We start from the raw sequence: 20,938 nt of genomic DNA on the forward strand, positions 1-20,938 counted from the left end.
GGGAAATATTTGAGCATAGATATCTGAGAAAGAGATTATACATTATATACAAAATACTTCATCAAGCAACCACCAAACAAATAGAAGCCTCATATCGGAAAAATACATAAAAGACATGAACAAGCTCCTCCAACGACTCTATACTGATGATCAGTCAACGTGAAAGTGTGCATCACTTCATGAATGGAAGACAAATGCTAATTAAATTTACATATGAAGTCACCACACACTCACTAAAGTTCTAAAAATCAAGAACAACACAAATGCCAGCAGGGATAGGAAGCAACTGGAACTCCATGGTATTAGTACAGCTACACATGCAAAATGTTTCTTTTTTGGAGAAGCAAAGTAACCAAACCATAGCAGGTCCAGGGCATGTGAGGTTCTCTTGAATATGGTCTATTTCATTTTTATCTAAGCCGAGCTAAATAACATTATAAAAATTGAATTGATGAAACAATTGTAACTTTTCCCCCTTGATATATATTATGTTTCAAGGTATATATAACAGTGTAAAAATAATTTTTCTATGTCCATTATCTTTGATTTCTTTAACAAAATCAAATTATAAGCCTACAAAGAAAGTCAATTCATCAACTCAGTACTCTTATGACAAACCATTAATGCCATCTTCAATTGTTCTAAAATTTATACCTACAACCAAAACTTATTTAAGCAAAATAATATTTAGAACTTCCAATTGTAAGAACTGGGTGTGTAAATTAAAAGGATACTGAAATATATTAAATTTAAAATTTGGAAGGAAATGGTAAAATGAAATGCAAGATTAAGGACGCTTGGTGGCGCTGCAGGATAAGAGTGTGAAGAATGGGCTCTGCAGACGCCCAGGACGCCATCTCATCAAGCTGAGAACCAGAACTTTGGCTGCTGTCTGAAGGAGAAGGTAATAAGAAAGGTTTCTGGGAGAAATTGGGAAGAAGGTGTCTCTCTAATCAGATTTAGTTCAATATTTTCACGAACCCTGAGTGGATTGTAATCGCCTTGAAGAAGCAGCGCCCTCTGGACTGCATCTGAACAATGGAGACAGCACTAGCAAAAACATCAGAGAAAAGGCAAGTCGTTTTTCTTACTATATTGCTGCTTTTGTGGGAGGCTGCCTCTGAGGCGATTAGATATTCCATGCCAGAAGAAACGGAGAGTGGCTACTTGGTGGCTAACCTGGCAAAAGATCTGGGGTTCAGAGTGGGGGAACTGGCCACCAGAGGGGCACAAATCCATTCCAAAGGAAACAAAGAGCTCTTGCAGCTGGATGCTGAGACCGGGAATTTGCTTCTGAGGGAAAAACCAGATCGTGAGATGCTGTGTGGGGTGACAGACCCCTGTGTGCTGCACTTCCAGCTCATTCTGGAAAACCCTGTGCAGTTCTTCCAAACTGACCTGCAGATCACAGACATAAATGACCATTCTCCAGAGTTCCCTCACAGGGAAATGCTTCTAAAAATCCCTGAGAGTGCCCAGCCAGGAGCTGTGTTTCCTCTGAAGGCAGCTCAGGACTCTGACATAGGGAACAATGCTGTTCAGAACTACACAGTCAGCCCCAACCTCCATTTCCATGTGGTTACTCAGAGTCGCGCTGATGGCAGGAAATACCCTGAGCTGGTGTTGGACAGAGCCCTGGACAGGGAGGAGGAGCCTGAGCTCACTTTAACCCTCACTGCTATGGATGGTGGGTCTCCACCCAGGTCTGGGACCACCACAGTTCGCATTGAAGTTGTGGACATCAATGATAACGCCCCTCAGTTTGTACAGTCGCTCTATGAGGTGCAGATCCCTGAGAACAGCCCTCTCAATGCCTTAATTGTCACGGTCTCTGCCAGGGATTTAGATGCTGGGATGAATGGGAATGTAGCCTACTCTCTGTTTCAAGGCGGTGGAGTTTCTCAACCATTTGCAATCGATGAGGTCACAGGAGATATTCATCTGAGTGATGAGTTGGATTTTGAAGTAACTAACTACTATAACATAGAAATCGCAGCCACAGATGGTGGTGGCTTTTCAGGGAAATGCACTGTGTCTGTACAGGTGTTGGATGTGAATGACAACGCCCCAGAGCTGAGTATCAGAAAGCTCACAATTCCTATCCCAGAAAACTCCCCAGAGACTGTAGTTGCTGTTTTCAGTGTTTCTGATGCAGATTCTGGGGACAACGGAAGGATGGTATGTGCTATTCCGAATGATCTCCCGTTTCTCTTAAAACCCACTTTCACGAACTATTACACTTTAGTGACAGAGGGGCCACTGGACAGAGAGAGCAGAGCTGAGTACAACATCACCATCACAGTCACTGACCAGGGCTCACCCAGGCTCACAACACAGCACACCATAACAGTTCAGGTGTCTGACGTCAATGACAACGCCCCCACCTTCACACAAACCTCCTACACCCTGTTTGTCCAGGAGAACAACAGCCCCGCCCTGCACATAGGCACCATCAGAGCCACAGACTCAGACTCAGGCTCCAATGCCCACATCACCTACTCTCTGCTGCCCACCCACGACCCGCAGTTGGCCCTCTCCTCGCTCATCTCCATCAATGCCGAAAACGGACAGCTCTTCGCGCTCAGGGCACTGGACTACGAGGCCCTGCAGACCTTCGAGTTCCACGTGGGCGCCACAGACCAAGGCTCTCCTGCGCTCAGCAGCCAGGCGCTGGTGCGTGTGCTGGTGCTGGACGCCAACGACAATGCGCCCTTCGTGCTCTACCCGCTGCAGAACGCCTCTGCACCCTGCACAGAGCTGCTGCCCAGGGCGGCAGAGCCAGGATACCTGGTCACCAAGGTGGTGGCAGTGGACCGCGACTCTGGACAGAATGCCTGGCTGTCCTTCCAGCTGCTCAAGGCCACAGAGCCCGGGCTGTTCAGCGTGTGGGCTCACAATGGCGAGGTGCGCACCTCCAGGCTGCTGAGTGAGCGCGATGCTCCCAAGCACAGGCTGCTGCTGCTGGTCAAGGACAATGGAGATCCTCCAAGGTCTGCCAGTGTCATTCTGCATGTGCTGCTGGTGGATGGCTTCTCTCAGCCCTACCTGCCTCTGCCAGAGTTGGCGCGCGACTCCGCGCAGGACAATGAGGACTTGATCACACTGTATCTGGTCATTGCCTTGGCTTCTGTGTCTTCCCTCTTCCTCTTGTCTGTGCTGCTGTTTGTGGGGGTGAGGCTGTGCAGGAGGGCCAGGGCGGCCTCTCTGGGTGGCTTCTCTGTGCCTGAGGGACACTTTCCTGGCCACCTGGTGGACGTCAGCGGCACTGGGACCCTGTCCCAGAGCTACCAGTATGATGTGTGCCTGAGGGGAGACTCTGGTACAGGTGAGTTCAAATTTCTCAAACCCATGATCCCCAACCTGTTTCAGGATGCTGGGAGAGAAGTTAAGGAAGCTCCCCACTGCAGAGATAGCTTTGTATTCAGTTAACTGTTGTATCTGGTTCAGTGAATTTATTTTTGACAAATCTCTAGCAGTGTGGTTCTCTGAAGAAAGTGAATCATTTTCACCTAAGTATGCATGTCCTCCATTTCTACAATGTTTTTTTCTTGGTATCTACTTTAGTAGTTTCAGGTATAATGAATATTACAAACACAATTACTCTATATTTCACCTTATGTTTTACTTTAGCTCAAGTATTACACAATAAAATGAATTTCACTTTACTTATTTTTGGTTTGTTTTATTTTATTTTGTTTTGTTTGCTTGTTTGGTTGCTTGTTCTTTTTTTAAATTTGAGACAGGGTCTCACTATGCTGTGGCTGTCCTAGTACTCACTATGTAGACCAGGCTGGCCTCAAACTGATCAACATCCATTGGTCTATGTCTCTCAAATGCTGGCTACTTTGCCTGTTTTTAACCACAAAATCTCAAGTTTTTATGGCCAAGGTGTTTATATGCTTTTCACTTTCCTGTTCTTAGATATGAAATATAGGACCTCTTACCTGCTAAGCATACATTCTACCAGTGAGCTTCGCCCGCAGCTGAAGTTCCTCATTGTTACCCCGAAGTAGCCATGAGTGCAACAATTAGCATGCTTGTCTTCCAAATTATAAACATCCACTTATTAAAATATTAAGACACTAGAATTGTGACCTCTTTTCTTCTTATGTGGACCACATATCCGAGAGATTATTTGCATTATTACATACATAGCACATTGTTCCTTAAATATTAACTTAAACAATCATGTATAAATATTAAAGGGATAAACCTTATATACTAATAATTTGTCATCTCTATCACTAAACACAAGAGTTTGAGACTGAGGATACAGTCAGTCGTAGACTGTACATGCATGCCAAACCCTGGGTACACTTCTAGGCACCAAAAGGCAACAAACAAACAGACACAAGCCACATCTTATTAAATCATTGGACACAATACTGTTTGAAAACTGATCTGAATAACAGAAGTAAAGACTGAAATCATTCAATAATCAGTACTTTTGATGGTTTCATTTTATCTTATTGTTCATCCTTTTGTTCTAGAAATAAAAGTGTTCATGGAGCTTTTGTGGTTTTGTGTTAATCTCAGTTGTGAACATGAGATTTAGAACCATCTGACCATGGAGGATTATCATGCTTAGGATAATTGAGGTGGGAAGACCATTGTGGGTGGCACCATTCCCTGGGCTGGGATCTCGGACTATGTGAAGAGGCGAAAGTGGGCTGAGCACAAGTGTTCGTTGCTCTCTTCTTCCTGCCTGGAGATACAGTGTGACCAGTTGTTCAAACTCCTGTCTTTCACCTTCCCTATCTTGGGGTAATCTTGAACTGTGAGCCAAAACCCTTCCTATTTTATCCTAGAAATAGAAAAAATAACTAAGACAGCCTGCATGGTCACATGGTATCAGATACCATACCCAGAGACTTGAGCATTCTAAGCATGCTGTTCACTGTGGCCCTGTTCTAGTTTATATTGATACCTATGTTTCCTTTGGTTTTCCTGACGCTTCTCCTCACCTTTCAAAAGACTCTGCAAATTTCAATATTCTATTTGATTCTGGTTATCAGTTCTGATCTTTTTCACTTTATAATGTTTTGTAGATATGGAAAGCTAAACAATTCTTTTGTGATATTTAACTATCACTTGTTTTATTATTTGGTGTAACCTTGAAATATAATCAGTTAAATTTAGCTATTCAATTGTGCTGATTACCGCATAATACTAAAATTACTGGTTCTTAGTTGATTTGAACTATTGTAAATTTAACTGAATTCTAATCAACTAATATCCAACGAGTCAAGTAAGCTTATTATGTGCTTTCTAGTGGTTAAATTCATATGTATACAACTGCAAGAAAACTTCACTTAACTTCTGCCAGAATATGAACAATTGAAGACCTTGGTTTATAGTATCTTTATATGTTTTACTTTTTGGTTGGTATATATTCATTTTCAAAGCAATGGATTTCCTTATGAATTTTTAATGCATGTACATAATGTACACATTGATAATGTTTACCTTTTGTTTGTTTTTAAATCTCAAGTGTCATTCTTATGGAGTTTAAGTATTTGCGTCTTTCCCTGAATTAATGTTTCCTCCCCTAAGGATGTAATGAAATATAAAAAGAAAATTGCTGACCATCCTCTTACCTTCAACTGTAATTTTTGGTTATTCAATTTTAAAATCAAAGTGAGAAAGAAGGAAAACTGAGAAAAAGTAAATACAAACAAGCATGTAAGACTCAAGTATGACAGACAACTCTAATGACCTGACCGTGAAGTGCCAATGTACCTCTTTTGGAATGATGTCCAGTACTCAGGATACCTGCCTGAATAGAAAAAAAGCCAAGATCTGCTGTTGTAGCTCAACAGTAGGACATTTGCCTAATAGATGCTATTCCCTTGGTTCAATCTCCCCAACATCAGGAATAAAAAATATTCCGCTCTTCCTTCATGATCAAAAGTCACAAAAATCATGTATTTTAAAACATGAAGTTAAAGATTATGCATGTATTTTGGAGAATTCCCCTCCAGCTAATATGGATTATCTGACACCAGAAAACAACTGTAAAAACTGACTAAATGTCAGAAATTATCTCTTCAATACACCTGGAAGCCACTTATATGAAACTGAGTCCTACAACAGTTTGCTTGAAGAATAATCAACAGGTTCTTGGTATAGACACCATTATTAAGTAGCCTCTGACAGAATGGAAAATCCATTTCCTTCCCAGGACACTTGTTAACTCAGCAGCCCATGAAAGAAGACTAAAAATGTAATTTGAAAACTCTCTGAAGGCAGAATGAGATTTTGTACAAAGTACAAAGATTACAGATTGGGACTGGCCTGGCAGAGTCGATGTACAGAATTCATGTTTGTAATGAGAAATTTGTCAAAATCCATGCTTGTAAGTACTTCAGAGAACCTTGACCAAGTTTAGTACCTGTTTGGGTTGGAGTGATTGCACAAGACGGTGCTCTCTCAGGCTAAAAGCAAAGGGTGAGCCTTTCCTGGAAGAGGATAATAGTATCATGATTATGGACAGATTTTACATAAGTACCAACAGTCAGTAGGTGTAGCTAGAGTTTTCCTGCCTGGCCCACAGTCAGGACAAATCTCTCTCACCTGCCAGTCCCACAGCCGCTCAGACCCGACCAAGTAAACACAGAGACTTATATTGCTTACAAACTGTATGGCCATGGCAGGCTTCTTGCTAACTGTTCTTACAGCTTAAATTAATCCATTTCTATATATCTATACCTTGCCACATGGCTCATGGCTTACCAGCATCTTCACATGCTGTTTCTCATTGTGGTGGCTGGCAGTGTCTCTCTGACTCAGCCTTCCACTTCCCAGCTTTATTCTCCTCCTTGTCCCACCTATACTTCCTGCCTTGCCAATGGCCAATCAGTGTTTTATTTATTAACCAATCAGCAACACATTTGCCATACAGAACATCCCACAGCAAGTAGGTGCATATGACAAAACTGGATAATATAAAGAAAACCAGAGGAGAACAAAACACAATGACCTAGAAGATGTATGTGTTAGAATAAAATAACTATGTCATTAAAATAAAGTGGTTAATACTTTTGAAACAAGCAACAATTGAGCAAATAAATAGAAAGACAATTGATATTTAAGACTCAAAGTCAATTCTATAACAAAAAATACATGTGTTGTAAAACTATATAAATGGTAAAGCTTCATAGAAATAAGGGAATACAGAATTAGCAGATGTAATGCCTGTCAATACAAAATACCTAAAATAAATACAGAAAAATTGAAGTCTTGAAGAGATGGCTCAGCAGTTAAGAGCACGTGGGTTGAATTCAGATTTCAGCACCCACCCCTTGTCAGGGGGATCACAACTGCCTTTACTCCAGCTCTCAGGGATCCAACACCATCTTCAAGGACATTCCCACTGTTATGACATTTATTCACATGCACAAGATACAAAATAAATTTAAAAAACAAATCTTTTTTTAAATAGTAGAAAATGGTGGCTTGACAGATGTCTCAGTGGTTAAGACCACTTGCTGTTTATCCAGAGATTCCAGGTTTGGGTCCCAACAAAACCATCTGTAAGTCTAGTTCCAGTGGATTTTACAGCCTCTGTCTCTGTGGGGACCCACACAGGGGATTGTTATTCAACAACAAAAAGAAATGAGCTATCAACCTATGGAAAACCATTAACAAATTTAAGTGCACATTACTAAGTCATAGACGCTAAGTTGAAAAAAACCCAATACTGTAAAATTCTGACTGTGGATGAAGAAAAAGTGTCAGTGATTTCCAAAGATTCTAATAAGACAGGATAGAGAAACAGATAGATTTAGAGGATGCAATGGGGGTGAGAAGAGACAGTGAAACCATGATATGATACTCTAAAAATATGTGCATGCATGATTAGATTTATCCATGTCTACAGACTTATATACCAGGAGTGAACCTGATTTAAACTATGGACTCAGTGGTACACATGTACGATCATCAGTTGTCAGAAACATACCAGTTTGCAGGGGTACCTACAGTGAGGATGGTCACACATGGTGTGGAGAGGAAGTCTCTGCATTTCCAAGACATTGTATGTGATTTTAAAACTACTCATTAAAAATACACTGCTTTTTAAAAGGGGGTTTTCATTTCAATAAAATGAAGTGAAGTAATGGAGTAATGAAGACAACAGAAGATTATATGGCCGTAAGAGAGAAAATTGGATCACTGGGGCAGACCTGGAACCACCCTGAGGCAGGACATCAAAGGCCCTGAGAAGAGGGTGCCTCGCCTGTGTAGCATGCTGTAATGGTGTTTGGAAATCAAGAACTCCAACTTTATTCATTCAAAATATGTTTTATGTTAAAAGTTTATACGTGAATGATAAACTTTAAAAATACACACATATCTTTATGACTTTGAATTATGGAAGATTAAATGTACTAAACAAAATGGAAAACTATTACTGGATCAAAATAAACACAATTAAGATGTTTTATTGATCAAACCACAATATCAGCAAAATTCAAGGCATAGACTGAGAACTATTTGTGCATATACATCTGAAAAAGAGATTATACATTATATACAAAATACTTCCTCAGACCAACCAGCAAACAAATAGAAGCCTCATCAGAAAAATACATAAAAGACATGAACAAGCTCCTCAGAAGACTCTATCCTGATAGCCAGTCAACGTGAAATTGTGTGTCACTTTACAAATGACAGACAAATGCTAATTAAATTTACATATGAGGTCACCACACACTAAAGTTCTAAAAATCAAGAAGACAACACAAATTCTAACAGGGATATGAAGCAACTGGAACTCTCATGCTTCATGGTCTTAGTACAATTACACATGCAAAATGTTTATCTTTTGGAGAAGCAAAGTAACCGAACCATAGCAGGCCAGGTTCTCTTGAACTTGGCCTATTTTGTTTTTCTCTAAGCTGAGCTAAATAACATTATTAAAAAGTCAATAGGTTATGCAATTACGTTTTTTCCCCCTTCTGGATGTATGTTATATTCAAGGTGGATATAAAAAGTATACAACTAATTTCTGTATATGTTCATTATCTTTAGTTTCTTGAACAAAATCAAATTATACACCTACACCAAAAAGCTGATTCATTCACTTGGTATTCTTATAACAAAACATTAATTCCGTCTTCGATTATTCTAAAATTTATACTTACAACGAAAACTTAATTCAGCGAAATCACCCTTAGAACTTCCAATTGCTAAGAAGTGGACTTACAATTCAGGCTTCCTGTGTAAATTAAAAGGATACTGAAACACATCAAGGTTAAAATTTGGAAGGAAATGGCAAAATGAAATGCAAGAACAAGTAAGGACGCTTGGTGGCGCTGCAGGATAAGAGTGTGAAGAATGGGCTCTGCAGCTGCCCAGGACGCCATCTCATCAAGCTGAGAACCAGAACTTTGGCTGCTATTTGAAGGAGAAGGTAATAAGAAATGTTTCTGGGAGAAACTGGGAAGAAGGTGTCGCTCTAATCGGATTTAGTTCAATATTTTCACGAACCCTGAGTGGATTATAACCGACTTGAAGAAGCAGCGCCCTCTGGACTGAATCTGAACAATGGAGACAGTTCTAGCAAAAACGCCACAGCAAAGGCAAGTCGTTTTTCTTACTATATTGCTGCTTTTGTGGGAGGCTGATTCTGAGGCGATTAGATATTCCATGTCAGAAGAAACGGAGAGTGGCTACTTGGTGGCTAACCTGGCAAAAGATCTGGGGTTCAGGGTGGGGGAACTGGCCATTAGAGGGGCTCAAATCCATTCCAAAGGAAACAAAGAGCTCTTGCAGCTAGATGCTGAGACTGGGAATTTGTTCTTAAAGGAAAAATTAGATCGAGAGGTGCTGTGTGGGGTGACAGACCCCTGTGTGCTGCACTTCCAGCTCATTCTGGAAAACCCTGTGCAGTTCTTCCAAACTGACCTGCAGATCACAGACATAAATGATCATGCTCCGGAGTTCCCTCACAGGGAAATGCTTTTAAAAATCCCAGAGAACGTCCAGCCAGGGACTGTGTTTCCTCTGAAGGCAGCTCAGGACTCTGACATAGGGAACAATGCTGTTCAGAACTACACAGTCAACCCCAACCTCCACTTCCACGTGGTTACTCAGAGTCTCACTGATGGCAGGAAATACCCAGAGCTGGTGCTGGACAGAGCCCTGGACAGGGAGGAGGAGCCTGAGCTCACTTTAACCCTCACTGCTGTGGATGGTGAGTCTCCACCCAAGTCTGGGACCACCACAGTTCGCATTAAAGTCGTGGACATCAATGATAACGCCCCCCAGTTTGTACAGTCGCTCTATGAGGTGCAGATCCCTGAGAACAGCCCCCTTGATGCCTTACTTGTCACGGTCTCTGCCAGGGATTTAGATGCTGGGATGAATGGGAATGTAGTCTACTCTCTCTTTCAAGGCGGTGGAGTTTCTCAACCATTTGCAATCGATGAGGTCACAGGAGAAATTCGTCTGAGTGATGAGTTGGATTTCGAGGTTAATAGTCGTTATAGCATAGAAATCGCAGCCACGGATGGAGGAGGCCTTTCGGGGAAATGCACTGTGTCTGTACAGGTGTTGGATGTGAATGACAACGCCCCAGAACTGAGTATCAGAAAGCTTACAATTCCTATCCCAGAAAACTCCCCAGAGACTGTAGTTGCTGTTTTCAGTGTTTCTGATGCAGATTCCGGGGACAACGGAAGGATGGTGTGTTCTGTTCAGAATGATCTTCCATTCCTTTTAAAGCCCACATTCGAGAACTATTACACTTTAGTGGCAGAGGGGCCACTGGACAGAGAAAGCAGAGCTGAGTACAACATCACCATCACAGTCACTGACATGGGCACACCCAGGCTCACAACCCAGCACACCATAACAGTGCAGGTGTCTGACGTCAACGACAACGCCCCCACCTTCACACAAACCTCCTACACCCTGTTTGTCCAGGAGAACAACAGCCCTGCTCTGCACATAGGCACCATCAGGGCCACAGACTCAGACTCAGGCTCCAATGCTCACATCACCTACTCTCTGCTGCCCACCCACGACCCGCAGCTGGCCCTCGACTCGCTCATCTCCATCAATGCCGACAATGGGCAGCTGTTCGCGCTCAGGGCGCTGGACTACGAGGCCCTGCAGACCTTCGAGTTCCACGTGGGCGCCACAGACCAAGGCTCTCCTGCGCTCAGCAGCCAGGCGCTGGTGCGTGTGCTGGTGCTGGACGCCAACGACAATGCGCCCTTCGTGCTCTACCCGCTGCAGAACGCCTCTGCACCCTGCACAGAGCTGCTGCCCAGGGCGGCAGAGCCAGGATACCTGGTCACCAAGGTGGTGGCAGTGGACCGCGACTCTGGACAGAACGCCTGGCTGTCCTTCCAGCTGCTCAAGGCCACAGAGCCCGGGCTGTTCAGCGTGTGGGCTCACAATGGCGAGGTGCGCACCTCCAGGCTGCTGAGTGAACGCGATGCTCCCAAGCACAGGCTGCTGCTGCTGGTCAAGGACAATGGAGATCCTCCAAGGTCTGCCAGTGTCACTCTGCATGTGCTGCTGGTGGATGGCTTCTCTCAGCCCTACCTGCCTCTGCCAGAGGTTGCGCGCGACTCCGCGCAGGACAATGAGGACTTGCTCACACTGTACCTGGTCATTGCCTTGGCTTCTGTGTCTTCCCTCTTCCTCTTGTCTGTGCTGCTGTTTGTGGGGGTGAGGCTGTGCAGGAGGGCCAGGGCGGCCTCTCTGGGTGGCTTCTCTGTGCCTGAGGGACACTTTCCTGGTCACCTGGTGGATGTCAGCAGCACTGGGACCCTGTCCCAGAGCTACCAGTATGAGGTGTGTCTGAGGGGAGACTCTGGGACTGGTGAGTTCAGTTCCCTCAAACCTGTGATCCCCAACCTGTTGCTTCAGGATCCTGGGAGAGAAGTTAAGGAAAGTCCTCACTGCAGGGACAGCTTTGTATTTAGTTAATTGTTGTATCTGGTTCAGTGAATTTATTTTTGACAAATCTGTAGCAGAATAGTTCTCTTAAGAAAGTGAATCATTTTATACAAGTATTGACATTGTAAGTGAAGCATTTGTATGTCCTCCATTTCTAATTTTTTTCTTTCTTGGTATCTACTTTAGCAGTTTCAGATGTAGTGAATAATGTATATTACGAACACAATTTCTCTATTTCACCTTATGTTTTACTTTAGCTCAATATTACACAACAAAATGTATTTTACTTTACATGTTGTGGGGTTTTTTTTGCCTGTTTGGTTTTTTTTGGGGGGGGGGCACGTTCTTCTTCTTCTTCTTCTTCTTCTTCTTCTTCTTCTTCTTCTTCTCCTTCTTCTTCTCCTTCTTCTTCTTCTTCTTCTTCTTCTTCTTCTTCTTCTTCTTCTTCTTCTTCTTCTTCTTCTTTTCTGAGACAGGGTCTTGTGCTATGTAGATCTGGGTGTCCTAGAACTCACTTTGTAGACCAGGCTGGCCTCAAGCTGATAGACATGCATCTATCTCTGTCTCTTAAATGTTGGCTACTTTACCTGGTTTTAGTAGAAAATTTCAAATTTTTATGGCCAATGTGTTTACATCTTTCTCACTTTAATTTTTTGCTATTAGAAATTAATTATAGGACCTCTTACCTGCTAACCATATATTCTGATAGTGAGCCTCATTAATAGCTGAAGGTTCTTACAGTTACCCTGAGTAACCATTAACAATTGGCATACTTGTCTTCCAAATTATAAACATTCACTTATTAAAATATTTAGACAGTAGAATTGTGGCCATTTTCTTCTTATGTGAACCACATATGTTAGAGATTGTGTGCATTATTTGTCTACCACATATCTAGCACATTGTTCCTTAAATATTAATTTTAACAATTTCATTTATAAATATTAAAGGGATAACCTTATATACTAATAATTTGTCATTTCAATCACTAAACAGTGTTCCAGACTGAGAGTATAATCAATGGCAGACCATGCATGCATGCCAGGGCCTAGGTACACTTCTAGGCACCAAAAAGCAGCAAGCAAACAGATACAAATCATATCTTATTAAATCATTGTACATAATAGTGTTTGAAAACTAATCTGAATAACTGAAGTAAAGACTGAAATCCTCTGATAATCAAGACTTTTGATGGTCTCATTTTATCCTTTTGTTCTAGAAATAAAAGTGTAAATGGAGCTTCTGTGGTTTTGTGTTAATCTCAGCCGTCCACTTGAGATCTAGAATCACCTGACCTCTGGGCACACTAGGAGGATTATCATGCTTAGAATAGTTGAGGTGGGAAGACCATTGTGGGTGGCACCATTCCCTGGGCTGGGATTCCAAACTGTATGAAGAGGAGAAAGTGGGCTGAGCACAAGGTTCATTGCTCTCTGTAGTGGGTAGCTGTTCCAGCTTTGACCTGGAAGTACTACCCCCACTGAGGCTTTGGTAACTGTCACGCCTACAAGGTGTGGCCAAGATAAGAGCCCTAAAGACCTGAGATCCAGATGTGCCAGCGCTCTTGGTTCCTGGATCCTGGACGCTGGAGGTAGATGGAGCAGAGTTTCCAGAGAACACCTCTGGACTGTACTACACCTTTCCCGGACCTTGTAACCTATCCTTTAATTGTAAGTTACCCCACAAAATAAACCTCCCTTTTAACTACGTGGAGTTTCCTTAATACTACAACCAATAATGCCCAGCTAGTTCAGTCGGTAGAGCATGAGACTCTTAATCTCAGGGTTGTCAATTCATGCCCCACATTGGGTGCCAGATATTGGTGTTGAATCCCTGAGAGCTGGAGTAAAGGCAGTGGTGATCCCCCTGACAAGGGGTGGGTGCTGAAACTGAACTCAGATCCACTTGCTCTTAACCGCTGAGCCATCTCTTAATTTTTTTCCTGTATTTATTTTAGGTATTTCATATAAACATGCATTCCTTCCATTCACTAATTTTGTAATTCTTTATTTCCATGTTTTGTTTCTCCTCTTGGTTTTCTTTATATTATCAAGTTTTGTGATGTGCACTTACTGATGGCTGGCAATTGTATAAAATCTGTGCACAATCATGATAATATTATCGTTTCCAGTTTTGTGACGTGCACCTACAAAAAAAGCTCCATTTTTTCCCCCCACCCTCCCTATTTTTTAAACAGTAGAAAATAGAGGCTTGAGAGGTGACTCAATGGTTAAAACCACTTGCTGTTTTTCCAAAGATTCCAGGTTTGGGTCCCAACAAACCACCTGTAAGTCTAGTTCCAGGGAATTCTACAGCCCTCTGTCTCTATGGGGACTCACATAGGGAATTATTATTCAACAACAAAAAGAAACGAGTTATCAACCTACAGAAAACCATTAAGAAACTTAAGTGCACATTAGTAGGTCATAGACTATAAGCTGAAAAAACCTCAATACTGTAAAATTCTGACTGTGGAGGAAGAAAAACTGTCAGTAATTTCCAAAAATACTAATAAGACAGGATAGATAAAGAGACAGATTTCGAGAATGGGGTTGGGGTGGGAAGAGTCTGTAAAACTATGATATTCTAAAAATATGTGCATGTATGATTAGATTTATCCATGCCTACAGACTGTATAGTACCAAGAGGAACCTTGATTTAAACTGTGTACTCAGTGGTACACATGCAGGATCATCAGTTGTCAGAAATGCACCAGTTTGGCAGGGGTACCTGTTGCAGTTTCCTCTGAGTTCTCTTTCCAGAACAGCTTCAAGGGTACTGGCTGAGATGATCCAGCCTCACCAACTACTCCAGCCAAGACATGACCATTATCCTAAATTTTCTCAGGATCCCTCAAAGATTACAAGTGCCCCAGTCAACAGGAAGTAGTCTAGAGAACTATGCCCACATTCCCAAAATATTGGTTATAAATGTTTGTCATTGTTTAGGGGGTTTAGTTACAAGTTGTTATTTTTTATGATTAGGAAAAAAGCTGAACAAGGGAAATTAGATCCAAGGATTTCTTTCTGAAAAGAAAAGGCAGAAATATAAAAATGCTAAGACAAAATGGTAGGTTATTGAATTTACTTTAATCCAAAAAAACTGTTAATCTCAAAATATTTTACATTAGTATAGATTTTTATTTAATTGATACAAATTTAAAATTAATTTTGTTATACTCTATGTATATTTCTACTCTTGTTTAAGGTATTGTGTTTGTGCAGCTCATTTTAAAATGTTATATATAATTAAGAAATACAGATTAATAGTCATCTATAAAATAGGAAACTTATAGTATGTTTTCAAGGTCATACAGAGTTATATTTTGGATAGATATTCAATCTTCAAACACTTCAAAGACCTGCAGAATATGATATTTAAAATTTTTTAGTAACTTATACTTTTCTTGTCATGAGACAAGTCTGCTCCTGGCAGCAACAATCTACTTCTAAAGAGGATGGTGGGCATCAAAACACTCTATATGGATTTTGCTTTCTTTGTGGTACAAGTTTAGCCTTCAGGGAAAGAAACTTGCCTCAACTCATGACCATATGCTGTCCACATGGGACAAGAAGAACTGCTGAACTTTGACAAGACAGGATAGGACAGTCCTTCAAAATTCCCTTCTTCACAGGAAAGTCTGTCAGATATGCTAGGCCTGTAGGCCATAGTTTGATGCTCCAACATTACAAAGGAGCTTAGGGTGACTGTCCAGGCAGCCTGATGTCCCTGACATTAGGTAACATTGCACACTTCTGGAGTTTTTGATGGAGTTGAAAACTAAACAGTTATAATTATAGTTTTCCTTGGTCATAATAGAAAGTAAATTAGATACAAAACTTTAGACTCAAAAAGATAGACAAGTAAGTATTTTTTCTAATTTTCTAAATGCAAATGGATAGGATATTGTTACTGTAATTTTTCCTGATAGCTGTTTTTGTTGCATATAATCTTACTTTATTAAAGTTAAAAACTTCCTTTTTAATTAGACAAAAAAGGGGAAATGTTGTGGAACAATCTTTTTCTATACTATGAAGATGTATTATTCTCATTGGTTAACAAAAAGCTGACAGGCCAGTAGCTGGGCAGGAAGTTAGGCTGGAAAGCCAAACTGAGAATGATGGGGAAAAGGAGGCCAGAGTCAGGAATGACTCCAGCCAGCCACTGAACAAGCAGGATGTGCAAAAATGAGGCAATTAGCCATGAACCATGTGGCAAAGCACAAATAGAAATACGGGTTAATTTAAGTGTAAGAGTTAGCTAGTAACAAGCCTGAGCTATCAGCTGAGCACTGAAAATTAATATAAGCCTCTGTGTGGTAATTTGGGAAGTGGCTGCCAGGGAGTTGGGAGTTGTTGATGGGACAGAAACTTCCATCTACAGATAACTATTATAAGGAATGTTGCACATGTTGTGGAGAGAAAAATATCTGCATTTCCAAGTCAGTTTTATGTGATTGTAAAACTATTCATCAAAAATAGACTTCTTTTTTAAAAAGGAGACTTTCATCTCAGCAAAATCTGTCATAAATCTGGAGTAATGAAGATAACATAGAATTACATGACACATGACACTCAGAAAACTGGAACACTAAGGCAGACCTATAATAACCCTGATTCAGGACAGTCACAGCCCCTCAGAAGGGGGTCTCACCTTTGTAACATAGTGCAAAGGTATTTGCAACCAAGAACTCCAATTTACTTTATTCAAAACATATTTTAAGTTAATAACCTTATATATGAAAAGTAAAATTTCAAAATATACATATATATTTATGACCTTGAATTATGGATAAAAGTACTAAACAAAATTGAAAAGTATTACCAGATCAAACTAAGCACGATTTAGATGTTATTGATCAAACCACAGTATCAAAATAATCAAGGCATAGACGAAGAAATATTTGAGCATAATATATCTAAAAAAGAGGTTATATCCAAAATATACAAGATACTTCTTCAGACCAACCAGCAAACAAATAGAAGCCTCATATCGGAAAAATCCATACAAGACATGAACAAGCTCCTCAGAAGACTCTACACTGATGGCCAGTCAATGTGAAAGTGTGCATCACTTCATAAATGACAGACAAATGCTAATTAAATTTATATATGAAGTTACCACACAATCACTAAAGTTCTAAAAATCAAGAAGACAACACAAATGCCAGCAGGGATATGAAGCAACTGGAACTCTCATGCTTCATGGTCTTAGTACAGATACACATGCAAAATGTTGATGTTTTGGAGAAGCAAAGTAACCAAACCATAGTAGGCTTGGTTTCTTGGAATTTGACCTATTTTATTTTTATCTAAGCTGAGCTAAGTAACATTATGAAAATTCAATGGATTGTAGAATTCTGACTTTTCCCCCATTAAGGATATATGTTATATTTCAAAGCATATATAAAAAGTGTAAAATTGATTTCATATGTCCATTATCTTTAGTTACTTGGAAAAAATCAAATTATAAGCCTACACAAGAAAGCCAATTCATCCACTTAGTACTCTTATGACAAAACATTAATGCCATCTTCGGTTGTTCTAAAATTTATAACTACAACCCAAACTTATTTCAGCAAATAATATTTAGAACTTCCAATTGCGAAGAACTGCGTGTATAAATTAAAAGGATACTGAAATATATTAAATTTAAAATTTGGAAGGAAATGGTAAAATGAAATGCAAGAACAAATAAGGACGCTTGGTGGCGCTGCAGGATAAGAGTGTGAAGAATGGGCTCTGCAGACGCCCAGGACGCCATCTCATCAAGCTGAGAACCAGAACTTTGGCTGCTAACAGAAGGAGAAGGTAATAAGAAAGGTTTCTGGGAGAATTTGGGAAGAAGGAGCCTCTCTAATCGGATTTAGTTCAATATTTTCATGGCCCCTGAGTGGATTATTATGGACTAGAAGAAGCAGCGCCCTCTGAACTGGTCCTGAACAATGGAGACAGCTGTAGCAAAAACGCCAGAGAAAAGGCAAGTCGTTTTTCTTACTATATTGCTGCTTTTGTGGGAGGCTGATTCTGAGGCGATCAGATATTCCATGCCAGAAGAAACGGAGAGTGGCTACTTGGTGGCTAACCTGGCAAAAGATCTGGGGCTCAGGGTCGGGGAACTGGCCACCAGAGGGGCACAAATCCATTCCAAAGGAAACAAAGAGCTCTTGCAGCTGGATACAGAGACCAGCAATTTGTTCTTAAAGGAAAAACTAGACCGCGAGGAGCTGTGTGGGGTGACAGATCCTTGTGTGCTGCACTTCCAGCTCATTCTGGAAAACCCCGTGCAGTTCTTCCAAACTGACCTGCAGATCACAGACGTAAACGACCATGCTCCAGAGTTCCCTCACAGGGAAATGCTCCTAAAAATTCAAGAAATTGCCCAGCCAGGGACTGTGTTTCCTCTGAAGGCAGCTCAGGACTCTGACATAGGGAACAATGCTGTTCAGAACTACACAGTCAGCCCCAACCTCCATTTCCATGTGGTTACTCAGAGTCGTGCTGATGGCAGGAAATACCCAGAGCTGGTGCTGGACAGAGCCCTGGACAGGGAGGAGCAGCCTGAGCTCACTTTAACCCTCACCGCTGTGGATGGTGGGTCTCCACCCAAGTCTGGGGCCACCACAGTTCGCATTGAAGTCGTGGACATCAATGATAACGCCCCTCAGTTTGTACAGTCACTCTATGAGGTGCAGATCCCTGAGAACAGCCCTCTCAATGCCTTAATTGTCACGGTCTCTGCCAGGGATTTAGATGCTGGGATGAATGGGAATGTAGCCTACTCTCTGTTTCAAGGCGGTGGAGTTTCTCAACCATTTGTAATAGATGAGGTCACAGGAGACATTCGTCTGAGTGATGAGTTGGATTTCGAGGTTAATAGTCATTATAGCATAGAAATCGCAGCCACGGATGGAGGAGGCCTTTCGGGGAAATGCACTGTGTCTGTACAGGTGTTGGATGTGAATGACAACGCCCCAGAGCTGAGTATCAGAAAGCTCACAATTCCTATCCCAGAAAACTCCCCAGAGACTGTAGTTGCTGTTTTCAGTGTTTCTGATTCAGATTCTGGGGACAATGGAAGGATGGTATGTTCTATTCCGAACCATCTCCCGTTTCTCTTAAAACCCACTTTCAAGAACTATTACACTTTAATGACAGAGGGGCCACTAGACAGAGAGAGCAGAGCTGAGTACAACATCACCATCACAGTCACTGACCTGGGCACACCCAGGCTCACAACCCAGCACACCATAACAATGCAGGTGTCCGATATCAACGACAATGCCCCCGCCTTCACACAAACCTCCTACACCCTGTTTGTCCAGGAGAACAACAGCCCCGCCCTGCACATAGGCACCATCAGTGCCACAAACTCAGACTCAGGCTCCAATGCCCACATCACCTACTCTCTGCTGCCCACCCACAACCCGCAGCTGGCCCTCGAGTCGTTCATCTCCATCAATGCCGACAACGGGCAGCTGTTCGCACTCAGGGCGCTGGACTATGAGGCCCTGCAGACCTTCGAGTTCCACGTGGGCGCCACAGACCAAGGCTCTCCTGCGCTCAGCAGCCAGGCGCTGGTGCGAGTGCTGGTGCTGGACGCCAACGACAATGCGCCCTTCGTGCTCTACCCGCTGCAGAACGCCTCTGCACCCTGCACAGAGCTGCTGCCCAGGGCGGCAGAGCCAGGATACCTGATCACCAAGGTGGTGGCAGTGGACCGCGACTCTGGACAGAATGCCTGGCTGTCCTTCCAGCTGCTCAAGGCCACAGAGCCCGGGCTGTTCAGTGTGTGGGCTCACAATGGCGAGGTGCGCACCTCCAGGCTGCTGAGTGAGCGCGATGCTCCCAAGCACAGGCTGCTGCTGCTGGTCAAGGACAATGGAGATCCTCCAAGGTCTGCCAGTGTCACTCTGCATGTGCTGCTGGTGGATGGCTTCTCTCAGCCCTACCTGCCTCTGCCAGAGGTGGCGCGTGAACCTGCACACGACAATGACGACTTGCTCACTCTGTACCTGGTCATTGCCTTGGCTTCTGTGTCTTCCATCTTCCTCTTGTCTGTGCTGCTGTTTGTGGGGGTGAGGCTGTGCAGGAGGGCCAGGGCGGCCTCTCTGGGTAACTTCTCTTTGCCTGAAGGACACTTTCCTGGACACCTGATAGACGTCAGTGGCACTGGGACCTTGTCCCAGAGCTACCAGTATGAGGTGTGTCTGACAGGAGGTACTGGAACAAATGAGTTCAAATTTGTTAAACCTTTGTTTCCCAACGTTGAGACTCAGGCTGCTGCTGAAGAAAATGAAAATGCTGTAGTGGGCAATAGCTTTGGATTCTATTAGAGCGGCTATTTTGTAGTGGTTTCACCTCATTTATCGTTAAGTAACCCTGATGTAGAGTGCAGTGAATCATCTTGAGCTATATGTTTAGTTTATCCCTTGTTTTGGATTTGTTTATTCAAATTTCATTATAGAAAGTTTTAATCTACTTTTTGTTTATTTATATTTCCATGTTCTAACAATGCATGCTGAGTTTTTTTTCTATATATTTTTGCTGGTTCTTAGAACTGGTTTTGCTGTAACAAATTGGAACTTCTTTCATTGTTAGTGGTGCCTTATTTTGTTTGGTTATTTGAGGTAGGGTCTTTGTAGCCTTAGCTGATCTGGAATGGCTGAGTACAGATTGACCGAAAATTTGTGGGGATCTATCTGCTTCTGTTGCACGAAATGTTGGGATTATGAGCATGCACCAACAGGCTTAGCTGTGGTGAAGTTTGCCTTGATAAAGATCAAATACTAGTTGCATTTTCCGAGTATTCTAGCAATCTTCTTTACTGTCTATTTGATGCTAAGTTGAAAATTCAAAGTGTTTTACAGTATTCTCTTTATTTGGGTCATTGTTGATGAAATAAATGATGTTGCAAACCTTGTCTAAGAAAACATGGTACAATGGAACAGTCTTCCATGGACAGTTGTTCTTTTGTCAGTCTTGATCCCTGTGGTAAAAACAGAAAGTTAACCCTTAATGTTCAGCTA

General features: G+C 42.0%; 2 protein-coding genes across 2 annotated transcripts; both read left to right on the top strand.

Moving 5' to 3' along the window:
• The first annotated feature begins 1,038 nt into the window (after positions 1–1,038).
• LOC128112734 (protocadherin beta-6-like) lies at positions 1,039–13,148 on the top strand. The gene is made up of 2 exons (XM_052741993.1): positions 1,039–1,891; positions 10,397–13,148. Exons 1-2 carry the CDS (start codon positions 1,039–1,041, stop codon positions 11,938–11,940), a joined length of 2,397 nt encoding a protein of 798 aa, XP_052597953.1. The 3' UTR covers positions 11,941–13,148.
• Positions 13,149–16,676: 3,528 nt separating this feature from the next.
• Positions 16,677–20,832, top strand: LOC128112724 (protocadherin-3-like). The gene has a single exon (XM_052741979.1). The coding sequence runs from the start codon at positions 17,855–17,857 to the stop codon at positions 20,243–20,245; it is 2,391 nt and encodes a 796-aa protein (XP_052597939.1). The 5' UTR covers positions 16,677–17,854; the 3' UTR covers positions 20,246–20,832.
• Positions 20,833–20,938: the final 106 nt, after the last annotated feature.

Source organism: Peromyscus californicus, unplaced genomic scaffold (genome assembly GCF_007827085.1).
Source record: "Peromyscus californicus insignis strain IS unplaced genomic scaffold, ASM782708v3 Scaffold_17__1_contigs__length_78620276, whole genome shotgun sequence".
NCBI lineage: Eukaryota > Metazoa > Chordata > Mammalia > Rodentia > Cricetidae > Peromyscus > Peromyscus californicus.

Bases quoted from the DNA above. Each gene is read 5' to 3' on its own strand.
- LOC128112724 (XM_052741979.1), top strand. From the start codon at position 17,855: ATGGAGACAGCTGTAGCAAAAACGCCAGAGAAAAGGCAAGTCGTTTTT.
- LOC128112734 (XM_052741993.1), top strand. From the start codon at position 1,039: ATGGAGACAGCACTAGCAAAAACATCAGAGAAAAGGCAAGTCGTTTTT. The intron at 1,892-10,396 runs GTGGAGTTTCTC...CTCTCTTTCAAG, and splicing joins CTACTCTCTGTTTCAAGGCG to GCGGTGGAGTTTCTCAACCA.